The following is a 21,280-nucleotide window of genomic DNA, read 5'->3' on the forward strand; positions in this document are numbered from 1 at the left end:
ATTTCCGGTCATGCGTAGTTGCCGCGCTTGCAACTTCCTCCCCCTCCGCCCTTCACCGCGGAGTTATCGCTCGTCGTCGCATTAACAAAAATTATTGAAATGGCAGCGAGAATTATCCGGAAAATTGTAAGTTTGTAGTTCAGCGTTGCATACTAACTTGCGTTACGTTTAATTTGCATGTCACCCTTATTTTTGCCGCCATCGGAGTTCGTCCTGAGTTTTCTAGCCATCCAAAAATAGACTTAGTATAGTTATGTCGAAGAATTACATAAAAGTGCTTTTGGAGCCTTTTCGTGAGAGTAAAGTGTTCGGTTCGCTTGTGAACTTGTTCGTACCGGCCGCGAGTGATAATGTTAAGGACGTTAAAAGTGGAAAAAATAAGGTTAAAATATTTTTTGGTGTGATTTCTTTGTAGCCATGTATAGGTTATGAGATGGTGGTTTTCCGTGGTTTGGGCAGGTCCCGGCGGGGCGAGCTGGTGCGGCGCAGTACAGCACGGGGGTGCGGAAGGTGACCCTCATCCCGGGCCATGGCATCGGCCCTGAAATCACGGTGGCCGTGCAGAAAATTTTCGAAGCTGCCAAAGTACCTATTGAATGGGACGAAGTGGACGTCACAGCTGTTAGGGTATGTACCGAGACTGTTTCATGTTTTTAATGCATATTTAATTGTTATCATTCGCGTCATAACATACAAAGTGAATTGAAGCCATGTTTAATTTATAATTCTCTTTTTTTCATGTTTCGAAGCTATGCGATTGCAAAATCTTTTCGAAGTGATCGTTTCTTTTGTTATACAAATTGATTTGTGAACATAACCACGTGAGTTATAACCATGTCTCGATAAGTTTAACTAACATTAGCATACAATAATGAGAAATAGCTATATGTTTCTTTCAATAATCCACAATGGATATAGATTATCAAATTATAATTTCGAATATAAAAAAAAACAAATATTACTGCACTGACCTGACAAGGGACATTGATACACATTCAGTTATGTAATATTTTGTCATTTATTATTCAACCTTTTTTATAATTCACATAATTTTTTTTATTCAAGATATAAGTATGTCTATGGTTAATATATTTGCTCATATAACTTACAATAGAATATGTTATAGCTACTATAATTTAACACATACAAATAAAGACATACATAGAATTATTGAGATATGAAACAGAAAAAAAATAAGTAACAAAACTTATTATTAAGTATTACATATACTTATATAAAAATTGTATATTCCAAATTATTCAAACATCACTTTTATAATTAAATAACTCACTATATTTAACAAAAAATATATCAGCTCAGAACTAATTTAGTTAAAAACTACATAAAATCCTGTTTTGTACAACCACAAAATAAATTATCAAAATGTATCCTATTTTTTAACTGGCACACAATGAATTTTGAATATTATGCAACTTGTTATACATTTATATTATTATTTATCATTTTTAAAATAGCACTTTGTAATGTAATGCACACTGCAACAATCCAAAGAATCAGATTCAAATTATTCTATAAATCCTATCTTATTTAAATTAAAATTATGGTTTCTAAGTAGCAAACAATAGTCAATATATTTAGTTTCTACATTCCATCATGAATCTTACTAAATAACATATTTATTTTTTAGGGTCCAGATGGAAAGTTCGGCATCCCACAGAAAGCGATAGACTCCGTGAATGCTAACAAGATTGGTCTCAAGGGTCCTTTGATGACCCCGGTCGGCAAGGGCTATCGGTCGCTCAACTTGGCCCTAAGGAAGGAATTTGACTTGTACGCTAATGTGAGGCCTTGCAAGAGTTTGGATGGGTAAGTAATTGTTTTATAAGAATGGAATGGAATGGAGTGATAGAAGATTAAGGGTGAGCTGCATATCAAATATTGGAAACCACCCCATATATTGCAATTAAAGCAAATATGTGAGCAAATATTTGAGACAACATGAACATAAAATTTGACTTACAACTAGCTTTTGCTCGCGGCTTCGCCCGCGTGAAGGAGTTTTCCGGGATAAAAGTCCCACATTATATTTTCCCGGGATCGAAAGTAGCCTATAACCTTCTCAGGGTCTTAAACTATCTTCATACAAAATTTCATAAAAATCTGTCGAGTTGGTTTTGAGAAAATCGATCACATACAGATAGACATCTTTTGTGGACTTTGTTTTATAATATGTATAGAATTATTTGTCTAATTTTAAGGGCCTCAACTACTCTAAATAGTAATGTAAAACTTTGAAATGCAATGTATTGCATGGACGGTGTGCTTGTTACCCTGATATTGAAATTTTCGCGTAATTTCGTTAATTTTATTCGCTAAATGTGATCTGCTTCATAGCTTGTATGCAGAAAGAAAATAGTTAATTTATAGAATTTTTTACAAATAGGCTATAAAAGCTGCTATATCACATGAATCTATAAATACATAAAGAAAAAAAATACCCCCTTTTAAGCACATTGCCCCAGAGGATAAGAGTTTTGCCATTATTAAAGTTCATATAGAGGAATACAGAAAAATAAAATTTATGTTTAATATATGTTACAAATACATAAATTCTTAAGTTGAGTTTCAACCCTTGGACCACCACCAGTTATAATAAATCAGCAGACAAGCTACCTACGAATCCAGTAACGTTACGTAATCGAGAAATTCCAAATAAAGATAACCATTGTGACGTATATACGCAATGTAAATACTTGCACTGATTATTTCATTGTCAATTATTTAATCACTTATTAATCTTTTTAAGTCTGTAGTATCAATCAACGTATTTAATTAATACCAAATTGATTAATACTAATTGATAGGTCTAGTTGATTTGTTTTTCGAATTTATTTATTTGTAATTTTTTGGTGGTCCTTCGAGCGTCAGATAATGCCATGATTGTACATGACCAAAAAGCAATAAGATGAAATAAATCAGGATATGGCTTAATTACAACAATTATGTACAATGGCTACTTTCATAGCATTAGTAGTGAAATATTCAAGTTACTTAGCAGTCATTTTTCCATTCATCTTCTGGTTTACTTTGCTGCCAAAGTACTGATAAAAATCTCTTCAAAGTACGTCTTTTTACACAACGAAATTGAATTTAATCGGCCATTAATCGAAGTTGATTCGATGCCCACGCGGCTGTTAGCCGAAAATTACTTATAAAGTATGTGACGGTCATTTCAATCAATTTTAAGTATTGGTCACCCATACAGTGATATGACCTGATGCTCAGTAGGACTAATACAGAATATTCTTTTGGACCAAATTGTTTTTATTAAACGCAATCCATATTAGACATCTTGATTATATTCGGCTTTCTATCGATTTGTTCGGCTGCGCAGATGCTACCGCACAGGAAAAAGCAAATACTAATGCCAAGGTTTTTAAAATTAACTTTAATTTAATTCAATAAGCAAACTGCATTGCAGTGGTTTTTACTACCGGTACGGGGCATGTAGCTAAGAAAAATAAAGTAAATACATATTGAAATTAATTCGCCAGTTAAGAAGTGACAGATTTTTTAAAATTTGACTCAGTTCTATAAATGACATAGTTAAAGTAATATTTTTGTCGCCCCTATAGTAAGATCAGTGGATCAGAAGGATCTACCTGCATTTCCTTTATTTTATTACCTTTTTTATCCATTATCGACAATAGCTATAGCGGTAAATATTATTAACCCAGCGAAATCTAAGAAATAGTACACCCGACGTTAGCTCACCTACTAAATTATGTAATGGGGCGAACCCAGCTTCGCGCAATATAAACGCTATTTAGCTTCTGAAAGAGACGAGCAAAAGCGGCATTATGTTATTTATTTTTTGTTTCATATTGAGACAAAGCGATGTAGCTAATGATAAATCATTATCATGCAAACATACAATAATGATCGACACTTGATTGATTGATGCGTCGTCGAAATACTCTGTAACCTCTCAAATAACAGAAAGAGATACACATACTAAGGCGTGACGTCACCCAACGTTATAGTGCGAGTGTAAAAAAGACAATAAAGAGCCAGATAACCTCGTTACTCTTAGTAGCTGTAATTTAATAAAATATTATGGATTTGTTTCTAAATTTCCAATCAATTTTAGTTACTGTTACCTGAAAGCGATTTTGAAAAGAACATCACCATAGTTTCTTTCCTGTTTTTGTCTTGTACTGCTTTACGAACTGGCGGTAGAGTAAATATTGACTGAACCTAAATAATATTTAACATTTTACAAAATAAATTATTACATTTAATTTTATATAAAATAATGTGCAAAGTAATTAAACATAGGATTCCATTTATACATTATAAGGAAAGTCACGATTTCCCAGACTTGTTTTGTGATTGCGTCACTCAAGTTACCACTTGAGGAAAAGTGATTCAGATCTCCTTGGATGCTTATCTTCGCAATGACTGGCGTCTCCGTTCGACTTATCTTTGTATTTATAACACGTACGTGCGTGGTAATTCCACTGTATTATTGTTCTATTATGTTTTTCTAGCCAAAGAAACTCACATAATATACTGGTAATCGGTCTCTCGTATGCGAGGGCGTGACTGGGTAGGTACCATCCTAATGTCTAGTTCTACCGCCAAGCATCAGTGTGAATGCTTTGTTGTGTTCAAGTTTGAAGTACATTGTAGTCAGCGTAATTTACTGGGCATTATGTTACTTACAGCTAATGTCTCAGCATGATGACCGCAGTGGAGCACCACGCAGTAACTTGTAATTCTGTCCTGTATGCTCTACTGTTGATAGGCGGTCGTATCGCTTAAAATAAGGCGAGCAACATGTTCGTCTCGTCATTTAACTACAATAAAATAAAATTTCTGATCGATTGTCTTCTCTCTTTGTTTGTTAAACTTGTCATAAATGAAAAAATATTTTTTTAGTTGTCTAAAGCCTAAGTCATGATCCGGGCTAAGGACCCTAAAATTGGCTGATTCTAGTGCGCAGTCTATTGGGGCTTTGTATTTGTGCCAACTTTTAACTGAGTGCATATCTCCGTCAGCATTTGTTTTTTTTTAATTATTGCCCCATTTGGAGACCCAATCATATTTCTTGAAATTCTATAGCCTACAGTTTTGCTTAAAATAACCAAAACCTGGAAGGCAAATCGTATACGTTTTTACGGGACGCGCGGCCGAACAAACCGATTCTACTTTATATATGTAGTGACTTCGTTGATTCATAGCTTCGGATCCGTGTTTGTTGACAAATCGTGTAAGCCAACTAGCTGATAACCTTGCATTATCCGCTGTAGTACACAAGAGTGTCAGTAGTAAACAAAGTTTTGATCTTTCACCTATTTGCGTACAACATGAGCCGTCTGCGCGTGGATCCGGAAAGTGTATACTAGTATTTGCACGCGGTTACACCCTTGTGAATGTCTTTGGTATAAACCCCCCGGTAATTTATTTATATACATAGTATCACGCCTCTGTATAGAGGTAGGCAGAGACTATGGATTGCCACTTTCTCTCTCACTTCCTCCACCTTCATCAATTTTTTCATGCATTCCCGCTGGTTCAGGGTACTTTTGACCTGGCCTTTACTAAGAATGTCAAATATCTGTCATTCGAAGGTTCGATGCGGTCGATCCCTACCGGCTCTTCCATCCTCATTCGGCTTATAAATCTCGCATAGAAAATTGTTTCTTAAGGAATAGGGCATTGACTTCTGTAACACAAGTTTACCTAACTCAAGGGTTAGGGGACTTAAATTGTATTGTTAAAAGTTGTGGGAAAATAAATATATTATTACTATGCAACTAGGACATAAAACGGATAAAGATGAATGTTAAACCATAAGTGGTTCCTGTGCTCATAAATGTATGGACTTAAGTTTTTAAAAAATGTCATATAAATGGTAATAACAGCAGTCATTATCCTGTTCAAAAAGCAATGCGTTCTTGTTTTAACTGTTCGAAGTAAATGGACAATTGGGGCAACAGCGTGGGGCGTAGTTTCTTCTCGACAACACTGCGAAATACCTGTGGAAACTGGTCAAGTCCAAGGTTTAGTGCATATTTGAGAACCGAAATTAAATCTCAGTGGTGGTTGTTTTATTTTTTTTTTATTATAACACTTATATATCCAGACGCTTTATTTAAAGAAAAAAAAAACATAAATAAATAGATACCAGGTTATAAGTACAATAAAAATTGTAATTATAATATATATAATTTTTAACTAAAATCCGGACCGCATAAACTGAACTAGTTACGTTATTTTTTTCGCTGTTAGTATTTTTAGTTAATAATTTTAGTGCGTTACACGATACATCTGATACTCCTAGTCCTAGTGCGTAACCTTTAAAATGAAAAAGTGCATGACATGAAGAGATCGCAGAGAGATCATTATTGCATGGTGTTATAATTGATGCTGTTACATTACTACAGGCGTTAACGAGCACTTAACCTCGGATCGAGCCACGGCCGTACCGTATGTAGGTCGCTAGTATCGTACAGGACTCAGATAAGTCCGTCTAGACTGCAGTCTGCGGCGAAGGCCGGCTGTCCGCTGAGAAAAGTCGGAGTTACCCAGACACGAGTAAATCTAAATCAAACTATTAATTAATTGATGTTTAAAGTAAAATATTACTTTGTTCTAGTCAGTTTGAAACATCTGGCGTATATAGTAACAATAGGGCCCTCTCGAACAATTGTTTGTAATAAATCTGCTAATAATAATGGTTCTTTTTTATAGGTGTGTTCGTTAGTTTTTGCATAACTGCGTCCAATTGCATATGCGTGTTTGCATGTCATTTCTTATGATTGTGAAGCAGGAAATGTAACTTTAGTAGGTTCATGATTACTGCTTTTATTATAATTGAAGGCATTAGATCTGACCTCTCATCTAATGTAGGTACTGTCATCCAAAGACGTCGGTATTCCCACAGCCATCGAAGCTTGTGCCAACCGCGAAAACTTTAACCTCGCTTTAAGGCATGTCATTGCAGAGGAAGTCCGCAAGTTAATGATGCTCACAAAACTATTACTGTGACCTAATTAGGTTCCAGCGTCACATGTTTCTCATTAAAACATGGCAATTGTAATTACAAAGCCATAGGTACTGTTATCAGCAATCCGGGTTGAGTTTGGCCAACTTCCAATTAAATATGTAGCAAATCATTTTCCCCGTGAAACATTCACTAAAGCGTGACAATGTTACAAGACAATGTTGCAATGCGCAGTAGAAATTAGCTCAGTTTTGGACTGTAGAAGATCGTCGTCACTGGACAAGGCAAATTTTGTAGTGACAGTATTGCGTTTATGACTTTAGTAGATCGTAACATAAAACTTCTCCAAGTTTTGCTCCGTCTCTTCAAGATGCGCTATGTCTTTTAAATTATCAGACAAGTTAGACTGCCTGATGGTAGAGAGCTCATGAAAATTGGCATTATCAGAAACACAGTCAATATGGTTTCCTTCATAACTTGAGAAGTTAGTGCCAGACAAAACAGAGGAAACCCAAATAAATGTACTCAAAATAACTTTTTTAATGGTTTATAAATATTTCACAACACTAAATCTTATTCATTTTGTGGTTCAGAAAACGATTGCACCCATCATATCATTGCTTCACATTTTACCAGATTTTCAATTATCAATGTCATTTATATAAAAACAGACACACATTGATTTTTATAGCGAACATAAAGTATTTAAATAAATTCGGATAATCGATAAAATTGCGTCAATCTTTTGACTTGTGTAACGTGTGCTTGCGATAGCACTTATCGGTGAAATTGATTGGAATCACATGACGAATGAAGTGTGAATCGACGATGATCGTAAAGTTGATTCCTTTTGTATATGAGAAATTCTTTATAACAACACTAATAAGGGTATAAAGTCTTGCATATCTAGTAGAGCTTCTTTGGGACCATCAAAAATTGTTAGGGCTTTGAGGTCCCGCCTCATTCCTAGGCTTATTATTTAATAAGTAGATAGTTATTAGATATACGATAGTAAGTAAAAACTCTAGCGATCAAATCACTCTAGAGAGAGAGAGAGAGTCCCACACCACCAGAGGAATTAGTAATGCGTAGAATTTCAAGGATTGCGACTGCAGTCATCTTCTCTCAAGTAATGGTAGATGTTTTACGATACGACGTTGTGCTAGCAAGCGTGTCCTGTGAGTACACAGGATTACATTATTTTGACGTAAATCTTTGAGTACGGAGTACAGAAGACGGGTCTATACAAACTATGACCCAGGTACATATTCCTCTAAAATTTCTAACTCAATTTTAGACCCCTTCGGAACATTTGGGGAAGTGAATTGCTTTAATATTTGCCTTATCTAATCAGCTATGTCAAACATGTGATTTATACTTGGTCACGTAAATGCGTAACTGCGCGTTATCTTGCAAAGTGTACGCGCTAGATAGCGTAATCCTATTGTCACTATATAAAGTTATTTAACGCACAAAGAGGTGGCATACAAATCTAATTTAATAATTGAAGCTAGTCATGAGGTTTTGCTAGATTTGACCTGTTACAAAACTTTTTTTTTTAATTAAACTAAGCTTAGGTCACCGTTATTCAGGCTGGGTAACTTTCTACTACTAAAGTTTGCTGAGTCCCTTCAATTTAGTTCGTAACATTAGGGTTTATACACACGACGCGAATGAAACACATGAACCATGCATGTATACAGATGGATCTTGACGATTTAGACGTTTTCTGAGTGTTTAAATTCCGTTTGAAGTTCATCAATACATGTATGCCTTTACTGAAATACATAATCTCACAAAATCTTTATAATATTAGCACTGAACTGACATGTGCGATGGCGCTATAAGCATTCAAACATAATAAATGTAACTGACAAGGACACGCTAAGTGACACTCTTTGGATTTTCCATTAACATCGGTTTAACTCATTGATAAAGCAGTGTTAATTGCCACAGTTCGAACAAGTAGTTGATAAAATGTGGAATTACGTTACGCATGATTGATAAGAATGCTAGAAAAAAAAAATTCTTTGTACATATACGGAAATAACTATACGCGGGTCTTGTCCGCTTATATTGTGGCAAAACAAAAACGACACGAACGTCCGTGTCGTCTGATTTTGATTGGTCGCGAGACCAACGCGTGAATCACCTGTCAGTTTCTTCACCAATAACAAACGACACGAATGTTCGTTTCGTGTTTTATGCTATATTCTAACGAACATGATGTTAAGTTTTAACTTAGTCTTTTAAATGGACGTAATTTGGACCCGAAAAATAGTGCGTCTCTGTGAAAGGAGGGATTTTATAATATAACTTTTATCCAGCATATGAACGAATATATCATTTGATATTTAGCGAATTGTCTGCCTTGAGATAAGCCTATAAATTAAAAACAGCTTTAGATTATTTGACAGATGACCTCGTCAAGGTCGCACGAACCAGCTGGATACAGGCCACTTCTAACCAGTTGTTCAATTTATCTTTAGAGGAGGCCTGTTTTTAGCAGTGGACATCCACACGCTGAACGATTGTAGTACAATCTCAGCCGTCCGCGTTCAACGTTAGGTTAATTTACTTCTAACAAACAATTGTTTTATAAGGGACGCTGACGGAGGCAATTTAATATGGCGTTAAAATTACCACTGAAGAAGAAGGATTATTTGACCTGAAGCAATCACTTTATACTGATTATTAGATACAGTAGTACTTCTTACGATTCATAAGACAAACAATTATATTAAATATCGGACTTTAAACGCAATGGATCACACCTCCAAATCGATATCGTAACCTTCATACGAGGCTTATCAGGCTATGTCGAGACATTATCAATTGAATGTCAATGGCCTTCTCGAAGTCAATATCGTTTTACGAATCTGGTGCGTGCTGAACGATTCGATAAGGTCAAGATTTTGATAGGTGATTATTATTATTTTGTTAATGGATGATTAAGATGGCCCAAAAAAAAGTAAATTATCGTGAGTTATTCTGTAATCTATTAATTACGTATTTATTTACAAATTATGTTCTACGTTACAGAAAGCCCTTGAATTCCTCAAAACGTTTCTTTCTATTGATCTAAATAGGGTAACCTACGCATGTCTGCTTGCTGTTTCTTTCTTTTTGTTTCTCTTCTTTCGTTTCTCTGTTAGGGCAATGAAAAAAAAATAAGTAAAATAAAAATGTATATTATACTTTCTACCCGATTGCCGCATAACGTATTTTTTTAATTCAATTTCAAGTAATCTCTTTTATGGCGGATTCGTTAATTTACACAAGGCTGATGAATTCCATTAGTAAAGTTGAATATCATACATCTGAGTCAACAATAAAAATATTTCAATAATACACATAGTAATTACGATTTACTGCGTTTTTTTTCATCAGGGACCGTAGGCAAGAAGCCTTTTTTCATGTTTTCGTGTTATGTATGGAAATGAGATATCTTAGCGATTGACTTATCGTTAAGTTATGTTATTCCCATATTTTTTTAATTACATTATATTAGTATTTTTATTCCGAGAGTAATCTTTCACGCAGGTGCAGCCGTGAACAATATTATAAAAGAAAATCTATAAATTCTCCAGAGAAGACCATCAAATTAATTCCGTCTTTTCTTTCCAGCATCAAAACCCTGTACGACAACGTGGACGTGGTGACGATCCGTGAGAACACCGAGGGTGAGTACTCGGGCATCGAGCACGAGATCGTGGACGGCGTGGTGCAGTCCATCAAGCTGATCACGGAGGAGGCGAGCAAGCGCGTCGCCGAGTTCGCGTTCCAGTTCGCGCGCGACAACAAGAGGAAGAAGGTCACCGCTGTGCACAAGGCTAACATTATGTGAGTTGACGAATTATGCAATACTTACCAAAGCGGGCACGACCTTCAGTCGTGAAGAAAACGACATAGAAGAACGGAGAATTGATAAAAGTATGGGGAAAGATATAATATGTTAGCAAAAAGGAATAAACTATGCAGGTTTAAAGAAAAACGGACATTATAATGGGAATTAAGAGATGAAGATATCTCGACGGCTCAGTTAGTTATCAAAAATTATACGCCAGTTAATTGAGCAGTTGTTTGATCATAGGTGATGATGCTCGCTCCTAATAATACTAAGGTCAAGTAGGCGTGTAACATATTCCAATTGGGTGACTATTTGCTGTTTACCTATAATAAATATTCATCCAGTTGGCCATATCATAAGAAATTAACACCCAAGCTGGTACTTACCGTTGTTTTTATTTATATATTAAGTTCAGCCGCTATAATTGTACAGAAAAGTTGCTATAAGTTGGGTCTTCGGATAACTTTCTAGGCGTATGTCTGACGGTCTGTTCCTGCGGTGCTGCCGCGAGCTGGCCACCAAGTACCCCGACATCAAGTTCGAGGAGCGCTACCTGGACACCGTCTGCCTCAACATGGTGCAGGACCCGTCCAAGTTTGACGTATTGGTGAGTTGATTCTAGAATTCTTCAAACGAGGCCTAAAAAGAGTATTGCCCCTACGGTAGGCAGCGGCTTGTTTGTGTCCCTGGCATTGTCGAGTCCATGAGCTGCAGTGGCCGCTTACTATCAGCCGGGCCGCTAGGTCGTCTGTCTATACTGGCATATAAAAAAAAATAAAAAATCAGCAACACTGAGTGGCAGGATAAATAACTACGTGGGAATAAGTTTTCTATTATTTCTTGTTTTAATTACAGTATATAATTTTGCCACTCGAGAAAATAGAGTATCAAGATATGTACAAACTCGCAATCGAAACGTTTACTAGAGTAAAATGTTTGTAAAATTATTTATCGTTAGTCTTTCTAAGTAATTTTACCTTATTCTGAAAAATATTCATTAAAATGGTCTTGGTCAATGTAAAAAAAATAATTCAAATATTCGTTCGATGCGTTTGTTTATCGAAAAAAAAAACATTTTTTTATATAAAACATAAAATAGCAAATTAGTTATTTATGAAAAAAAAAGCCTTAACTTTTTTTGGATTGCCTTGACTTCCTTTTATGGATCCTTAACATGAGCCGCATTATTCCCGTTTCCAGGTGATGCCCAACTTGTACGGCGACATCATGTCGGACATGTGCTCGGGGCTGGTGGGCGGGCTGGGCCTCACGCCGTCCGGCAACATCGGCAAGAACGGGGCACTCTTCGAATCTGTGAGTACATTCATTTGAAAAAAAAAACAATTGATTGCTTTTTATAATAAAAAAGTTAGACTACATGTGAATGGTTGTGAAGCTCTGAACTGGATATTTAAAAAAAAAATGTTAGACTTTTGTCCTTTTTTGCGTTTAGTTCAGAGGTTTTAACTATTTACAGAAAGTACTGTATTTTAGTGATAAAAATGGATTACGAATACTAAAAAAAAAGATGTGTGACGTCTTTGACACGAAATCTCTGAAAAAGATGTAAGAGAGAATGTTTTGTTTATTTTTTTAAGAAGAGTGAAGTTTTGAGTGTTGAAGAATGTTTTTTTTTTATTGTTTTTCGAACATCCTTGAAGAACTGTGGATTGTTCGAGGGAAAAACAGATGTTTATCTAAGTTACCAATCAGATAATTTTTTTTGTACTTTAGTCAAAAGTGAAAAAAAAAACAATTTTTAAAGATTTTCAATTTACGCTCCAAAAAAAAAATAGCTCAACTTTTTTGTTTATTCGTCGTGCTTAACAAAATATTTCCCACGCGTTTTAACATTTTTAGCTGTGTTTTAAATAATCATTGTTTAGGAATTTTATTCTCAAATGAAAAATATTAGACAATACAAGCATTTGCATCTATGGTGTGTTTATTATTGACAATGATTAGTTAAAACACTTGTTTAAAATGTATAATAAAAGGGAAGGTTGAGATTTATAAAACAAACTTCGACGCAATTGAATAATTAACTATGTTTCACAAAGAAAAGTTTTGAAAATCATAAACTTTATCCCAACCAGGTTAAGTTGAACTTGGTTTTATAAATCTTTTCCTTATGTTTATCGTCATCAAAGCCGTCGTTGGTTTTTTAAAATTTTTTATTGTTTGTATGGCACCGACATCACATACCGCACAGTTTTTCTTACAAATATATATGTTTTATGTAATATTTATAAATTATTAAGCTGTAGATTGTGTAGAGATATGGGGATTTTCATATTTTCGCTTGTCTATTATAAGTACGCACTATTACCTTATGGAAGTATCTATTTGTAGTAACCCCTCACAGAGAGTTCGCAAATAAAAGAGGCCCTTGAATTATTTTTTGGATATATTTACTACAAATCTACAATATGCTGTTGGTACCTGGATTTCTCAATATAAAAGGACTTGAATATGACATAATACCAGTTCTTTGTGAGATAAACTGTGCCAAGGAATTGAAGACTTGTAATATTATTAGCAGAAAATGGGAATTAGAATGTATTTATAGTTCATAGTAGAACGTATATAAAAATGCTTTCTGCTTAATAAAGCGTCGTTTTCTAGCATATGATAACCAAACAAATCTTTGTTAGTAAAATATATTCTTTTTTATGCTTTAATATATTAGCACAATATTTAAAAGGGTATTTTATATTTAATTCTAATAAGTCTATTCTCCCGTGCCATTTAATATGTTTGATTTTTTTTTTTATTAAATTATATAATAAATTTACCCAAAAAAGATAAAAGATAAACATATCAAGAGCGGTACACAGACACGATCATAGTGTTTAATTAAATAAAAAAAAAACATAGCCGCAAAAGACCCGGCTTCACATACAAGTGTTTAAGTGATTTGAAGAAAAAAAAGCAACGTAAGTGAAGGTTATTTAAAATTATTTAGCCTGAAACTAACCCGGTGTGGGGTTCGTTGTCGAATAATACGTTCCGTTACCAATAACCGCATGAAACACATTTGACACTAATGTTGTGTTGTGGTGTACTGATTAACATAAATATAACTATATTGATGTTGTCTCTGTTTTGTGTATGATTGTGGAGTAAGGTATTCCATGTCGACGGTAATTTAAGATGTGATTGGTGTTAATAATTCTGAATTTATCCGCAATCGTCAGTGACATGTCATAGATAACTTCAGAAAAGTTAGTATAAATTATTCTCATTTTATATTTTTAAATGGATTACATTTTTGAGAACAACTCTGTGCATTACCTCATCATCCGAATAATATGGACATGATAAAAATACTATTATGTGTCAATTTTATTAAAAATTACTTTAATCAAAATGGAAGTCAAAATAAATTTCTATTGTCTCATAGAGTTGAAAAAATAGAACAAACCACACTAATTACCTATAATAAACGTGAATTTATATCGATGTATAATTAAGAAGTTCGCACGCTCATTATTTATTGTCTGTCATATTTAATCTTTATAATATGTACAATTATAATTAACATGTATATATGCATATATGTCATGTGAACGTGTAGACGTTTGTGTGCGCATACTATGTGCGCATGCTTTCATACATTGTATATGTCACGAATGAATAATAAAGCTATCCGAGAATTGTAATAATTGCAAATACTCAAATCATATTTAAGTAAAAATTATTAAATTACATTGTGTATATTTATGGCCGCTAGTAATCATTAATCATCATGAGTTTAAATGCTAGTGGCCATAAAAAAATATGTTAATTACAAACCAACAAATAGGCCGGCATAACTGTGTCGACTTGCGTATCTTACCATTTCTCGTCAGTGGACACTTTCTGGACCTTACTCAGCTTACAACCAGGTGCAGGGTCGTTTTAACGTGCCTGTATAAGTACAATGTTAAATATACAATTCAGGTTAGCTTTAACCTTGATATATTCTCTACAGTATATCACAACTACGCGGACGCTCGGCAATTTTGGTATTTTTAAAATATCACGAAAGAAAATAATTTGTATTTTGTTTTTACTATTTTAATTATTTAACCAACACATCTACATTGAGGTAAGAATATATCTCACACTTTTCATCTGCCAATCTGAAATTACATACTTGTGGAATGAATTTGAATTTTGGGTTGTAATCCAAGATCTCCGAGCTTCCAATTTAGTTGCGATAACACAATGTAACACCCTGTATATGTACCACGATGAAATAACAACCTCATACTGTATATGTAAAAAACCATTGTTATATTATAAAGTGTATGTCTTATATTGCATTACATGAATGGCATGTATCTCTGTTATTTATAATATGTTTCGAGGCTTGGTTATATTCTACATTTATGTTTAAAAAAAACTTAATCAAATCATTCAGGAACGGGTACTATGATATTTAAGTTCAGTGTGTCCAATAGCCTGTCCACATCTGCATTTACATGATCTAATTGTATACGTCATTTAAATTAACCAAGCCTCAAGCCAAAAAGAACCCAAATGACCATTAATTATAATTCTAGGTGCACGGCACGGCGCCAGCGATTGCCGGACAAGACAAGGCGAACCCCACCGCCCTGCTGCTCTCCGCTGTCATGATGCTGCGGCATGTGAGCCTGCCAGAACACGCGGATAACATAGAGCGGGCGTGTTTCCACGTGCTGAGGGAGGGCAAGGTCCTCACCGAAGACCTCGGAGGGAGGAGCACTTGCACTGAATACACCAATGAAATTATCAGGAATTTGAATTAGAGCGGTGTGGGAAGCTGGTGGTAGGGTAAGGTACATGTACTTAGATGTTTTCCATCGCGTCTGGTTTAATGCTGGTTAAGGTGAGCTCAAGACAACTGAATCCATTTAGAGAAGTAATGAAATCTGAGTCTTTAATGTGATTGACACGCTTCCATCCCATCCCCTCAGGTGGCTTGTAAAGCAGCCAAGTTTGTAATATAAAAGACATATGTGGTTCCAACCCTACTTTATAGTGGAACAAAGGCAGAAAGCTACATAGGTCTGTACCTTATCATACTCCAGTGGACCACCGGCTCCGCTAAAAACTTAGTTCAATTATTAGATCAAAATGAATTTGCTATTTAGTATTTATATTCCACTTAGATGATCTAGTGCTTAATGCGAGAACCATCAGTTTGTCGTATTTGACAATCCATTGGTTCTTTTGTAGGTTTATTTGAGTTTAGATCTGCTGTGTCAATGTATTATACCAATGTACAATTTTAATTTATTTGATGCTAAAACAGGCTCTGGATGCTTGGAAACATTGTTTAAGCTTTGACTTTGGACAATGCATATTGTCAAATGGGGAAAATACCAATAACCACCTAGATAAAATATCTTTCGTGCCAGGAATCCATACAATATTAAAATTGATGGAGGAAATTGGGTTTTTTAGAAAGGAAGTAAGTAGAAAAGTAAGCTATCGGTTTATTCAGATCAACGGCAGATATTGAAACATCTGGACCCAGCTCCTATCTCGCCTTACTACTTTGGTTATTTCCCCAGGTCCTGGTCAGCTGTCTGACTACTCCCTTGGGTTAGATATTACATGCCAAAGTATCTGTAAATCAGATTTTTGGGCTGTAATCGAGTATTGGAGTGAAAAAATATGAAGTTTCCCAAACTAATGTATTAGATATTGTGACAGATTTTGAATCCACATTCAAATTAAATTTCAGAACTGCAAAATTTATGAGCCAGCCTACTACTTCGGAAAGAAGGGCGATAATGTGTATGTAATATAACTACATAATATTGACTTTGACCCTACTTTATTTCCAGTGAGTTTATTCATGAAAAAAGGTTTCATTCTTTACAATACTTTACGGTAGTCCAAAGTTTTAAGTCTTTTGGGGAACAAAAAAGGGATGGTCTTACATTGTATTGCAACAAAGTGCTGAAGAGTTTAAAATTACCACTTTTAAATCGTTAGATTTTAGTTAGTTAAATTTGAAGTATTACCACATGTTACCATTATTATTTATTAAATACCACCTGTACTACAAGTATTAAATACGCATTTAATAGTATTTTTTTTCGTACACATTGGCAACACTTGCCAAGGTTACCAGCCTTCGTAATATACCAAATTAGTAAATAACCAAGTTTATTGCAAGAGTTCACTTATGGACACGACAGTATTTATAATTAATAGTATTTTGTAAAAAAAAGTACAGAAATTATGGGACAATACAAAAACTACAGTGTTGTTAGTTTTAATATCTTTACACCAAATTTCATTAGTGATGATGATATGTGATGAACTGTAAACCGTTGTATTTATTACGTTATTTATTAGTATTCTGGTTACAAACTTAGATTTAATCTGAGTGTAGATACTATTTATTAATGTATTCAATAATTGTTTCTTAAATTATGAAGTTTGTCGAAGACTAGAAAAATACTTAAATTGTACTAAAGATGTTTTATACGCCCGTTATGGATAGTTAAAACATTAAAAAGTGTATTTTAGCATCTTAAAACTACTCGAAATTCAAAAGTGTATTGTGAAGTTTGATTTTGAATACAAATTGTGTTAAATAAATACTGTTTTTCGGACTTAGCTAATCTTATGAGATTGTTTTATTGTTGCCAGCATTGCTTAAGTGATTTCTACCAAGTACATGATTAGTAACAGGAGTGATCAATTTTGTGAGTATAATTTTAAGTTTTAATTTTAATGTAAATAAAGCCATTTAAAAACGTATTGACATTTTTATTACCTTGGATATTAAAGAAATAAAAAAAAAAAACGAATTGTTTTATTGTCGGATTGACTGGATATTCTGATGTAAGGCCCGTTCTCAGAACAATGACAAGCAGGTCCGTCTCACCAGGACGGCAAGGTATTTGTATTGCTGGCAAAGACTTAATTAGCATAAGACTATATTATACAGTGTTTAACCTCTACTTATTTAATTTCTCTGTAAATCTATCTAAAATAAATAAATAAATTCTATTAGCAAACACTTAAGTACTGGCTGCAATAACCATTCAGCGATATTTATATCGATGTTTGAAAGGCTAATTGATTTAGCGACAAATGTGAGTGCAACACACAGGTACACTCTGTTCCTGCACTCTCATAATTCGGTGAGACTGTAATCTGACATGACCGGAGAGAGATCAGGCGCAGGACCAACCGCTTTAGGGCCGTTCCAGTATTATGTAACACAATTTATGAGATTTTTAACCCCCCCACCCCCCATATAACACGCCGTAACGTTTTCCAGTACGCCACCGCCCCCCATCCAAAAGTAACGTAACTCTAAATTTACATTTTTTTTTCTAATCACAAGTTTTTTACGCAAAATACGGGAAAGTCGCTAAAATACCTTTTTAATTTTTTTAATTCAAGAAAAAATAATGTTACATAACGCTTTGTACGAGACCCCCCTCCCGCCGATGTAACGCATCGTAACGTTTTACAAGACCCCCATTTCCCCCAAATAGCGTTACATAATACTTGAACGGCCCCTTACGTGCTTTCCGAGGCACGGAGTGTTACATCTTCAACTTCCTAACTGAGCTGGGACAGTAATTTTTTAGGATAGGAAAACCCAGTCACAATTATTTTTGACCCGACCTAGAGGATTCGAACCCGGGACCTCAGTGTGATAGTTGTACTCGTAGGTACCATGTATAAATACAACTACGTCATCGAGGCAGTCATGGCGTTTGTAACTAAATGAAACATGTGGTTAATAACTATATTGTTATATATATTTACGTATACATACTACATGTTTGTAGTTTGTATACGTAAATCAGACTAAAAGTGATAATCTGGACATAAAGAGCGAACTCCTAGCTACACAGTGTATCTAATTTCCAACTATAGTGTTGTATTCTAAATGACTAGTGACCAGAGCCGTAAAACTGGCATAACAGTGTAAATAGTTCCAAAAAAACAGCTTACGAATCGATATTACTTATTACTTATAAATAATTATGATAAAAGCATTTATAGACCTACTAAAAATACTACGGAAAACATCCTGTCAATATTGGCGCCTAATACCCAAATATTTTAAATTTATTTATTTTATTATAACTTCACCAACGATGCATCTAAAATGTTATAGGTACATTAAGATTATGTATATACCCACATAATCAACGGTTTTAGCTGTCAAATCATAATATGATGAGGCGCTGAATACTTACTTGCATTATTGGCTTTTAAGTAATAAGGTAATTTTTCTTTTTCCAGGTGCACGGAACTGCCCCGGATATCGCCGGAAAGGATATGGCTAACCCCACCGCTCTTCTCCTCTCAGCCATCATGATGCTGAGGCATTTGCAACTGAACGAAGACGCCGACCGCGTCCAGAATGCATGCTACGCGGTCCTCCGCGAAGGCAAATCCCTTACCGGTGACCTCGGAGGCACCGGCAAATGTAGCGAATACACCAACGCTATCATCTCGAAACTCAACTAGGCTGTATGATTACAGTTCCTTGTTCTCGAATAACCTCGCCTACTTAAAAAGTTGGCCACATATTGGAGCTAAGAAATTAAACAAAATTCGCATTAAATGCAATTGTATGTAAGGAAACACCAAAGTATTTATTTAAGAAACGTGTTTCGATATTATGTTCAGATAGAATTCAGTATTGATAAACAGTTATTGTAGGTTACTTTGCATCGAATGTCGGGTCAATACCAAAATACTGTAAATATTATATTTACATCAATAAATAATGTTATACACATTTTAAGTTATTTAGAATAGAAAATATGTGATTACTAACAGCCTTCTTATGTATTTATGATACATTTCTTTACACATTTTGTAAAAAAAACAGCATCCTTGACCATGTTATGTATAATAAATAATTGTTACAAACACTTTTTTATTTGTCGTAATGTGATAATACCTACACAGTAGAAACGACTGCCCCGAAAATTATGATATGAAGAAAGTCGTCTGCCCTAATAACTACTCAGTGTCCTTAGAATGTGGCAAAAAACATCACACGACTCTGTGTCCGGTGTCGTTTTATTGTGATTGGTTGAGAGACTAACGAACTATAGCGTCATCTGAACGACGTCAGCGCCATCTATTAAAAAAATAGATAACAAATTTCAAATACTTACTTATTTCTTAAGAAAGTAGACTATTGGCATAAGAAGAATAAGATACACACACTCACGTCTTTATTCCTGAAGGGGTAGGCAGAGGCGCAACTAGTGCATTAATTTTTCGCAGTGTGTATTCCGTCACATGATGTGATAGCAGGCGAACTTTGCCCGACTCGTGGATTCGAACCCCGAGATCTCAGATCGTAAGTACCACTCAAGTTATATAACTACGCCATCGAGGCAGTCCATAATTTAATCTAGGACTTGTTCTACCAAGTGTTATCCAAATGCGTTCAACAGTTTTTGCCTTTGCTTCTAAAAAACATTTTCAAATGCATTTCATTTATAATAAGTATTTGTACCTAAGATAAGATTTCTATAATAAAAAGTAAAAAAAAGTAGTTGATTCAATAAATACTATCTTGAATATTTGTCTGATCATTACATTCAATAATCATATATTTATAAGAGACTTCGCCCATATTCGGATTCGCTCACAATAGCCCTTTACCGCAGAATACAATGCTCCTTGATTTTCAATATCTATTTGTAATGGCGGCCTTAACCGACGCGAGGCTCCAGGTGAAAGTAACAAAAGTTTCCCGGCTTTCAACAGTTTTATCGGTAATATCGTAAACAAAAGTCCTCCAAATCATCGCGCGAGGCATAGACGGGTTCACCTTAAGGCCGCCACTGTCTATAAGAGAATAGTTTCAAATGGTTTGTTTTTTTTTTGCCACACATCCGATGATTTGTGTGTATTGTGCTTCCTCTCTGACTGGTGGCACATTAACGCTGGGACTCCTGTTAGCCAATTCCAATTCTGCGTAGACGAGTTGGTGAGGGGCTGCCTGAAACAAACCGAATTATTAATTATTCAGAATACAGAATGAGGACGGTTAAATCACAAACGATAGGCGTGAATATCAGCCATTGGTATATGTATCAATATTATTATCCAGTACAACAGCGTATCTAGGTAACCAAGAGCCTAGTTGCAAAGAAGATATCCTGCTCCGGCTCACTGAGTAAAATGCTTAACAGAAGCAAGGATCCGGGAGAGAGCAAAAAAGAATGATAGTAGATACTTTGTTAGTTTTCTGGTTGGGGTCTGAGGAGAACCTTGTCTCAGGGGCTACGGTGCACTGCACCGCCTAGTCCTATTGTAGATTAGCCCAAAGTACTATGCCGCATATCCGAATAATTGATCCTTCACAATACTCCATATTATGATATTAAGAAATGCGTATTTCGGCAAATTATGCTACAGGTTTGAACCTATAATATGCCGTCGTGAAAATAATTTCCAGAAGCATCGATAGTAGGCGATGAAGCGAC

General features: G+C 35.0%; 2 protein-coding genes across 4 annotated transcripts in view; one reads left to right on the forward strand and one right to left on the reverse strand.

Moving 5' to 3' along the window:
• Positions 1–19,706, forward strand: LOC115444771 (probable isocitrate dehydrogenase [NAD] subunit alpha, mitochondrial). Of its 3 annotated transcripts, none has more exons than XM_030170677.2 (7): positions 1–126; positions 460–627; positions 1,649–1,827; positions 10,598–10,813; positions 11,292–11,427; positions 12,021–12,134; positions 19,071–19,706. In XM_030170677.2, the coding sequence occupies exons 1-7, from the start codon at positions 100–102 to the stop codon at positions 19,296–19,298; spliced, it is 1,068 nt and encodes a 355-aa protein (XP_030026537.1). In that variant the 5' UTR covers positions 1–99; the 3' UTR covers positions 19,299–19,706. The 3 variants fall into 3 exon arrangements, with proteins under 3 accessions (XP_030026537.1, XP_030026535.1, XP_030026536.1); XM_030170675.2 differs by having other exon boundaries at positions 107–382; XM_030170676.2 differs by lacking the exon at positions 19,071–19,706 and adding an exon at positions 15,368–17,564 and having other exon boundaries at positions 107–382.
• LOC115444772 overlaps positions 19,671–21,280 on the reverse strand; it is a 5,408-nt gene continuing 3,798 nt past the window's right edge. The window contains exon 7 of the mRNA XM_037436358.1: positions 19,671–20,793. Coding sequence (XP_037292255.1) covers positions 20,656–20,793 — 138 coding nt within the window. The 3' untranslated portion in view covers positions 19,671–20,655. The remainder of the gene's footprint in view (positions 20,794–21,280) is intronic.

This window comes from Manduca sexta, chromosome 8, assembly GCF_014839805.1.
Source record: "Manduca sexta isolate Smith_Timp_Sample1 chromosome 8, JHU_Msex_v1.0, whole genome shotgun sequence".
Lineage (NCBI taxonomy): Eukaryota > Metazoa > Arthropoda > Insecta > Lepidoptera > Sphingidae > Manduca > Manduca sexta.

What these genes read in the sequence shown, in the direction of transcription:
- LOC115444771 (XM_030170675.2), top strand. Translation starts at nt 254, where the DNA reads ATGTCGAAGAATTACATAAAAGTGCTTTTGGAGCCTTTTCGTGAGAGT. An exon ending in TTAAAAGTGGAAAAAATAAG is followed by an intron (nt 383 to 459) that starts GTTAAAATATTT and finishes TGGTTTGGGCAG; the next exon opens with GTCCCGGCGGGGCGAGCTGG. An exon ending in CCTTGCAAGAGTTTGGATGG is followed by an intron (nt 1,828 to 10,597) that starts GTAAGTAATTGT and finishes TTTTCTTTCCAG; the next exon opens with CATCAAAACCCTGTACGACA.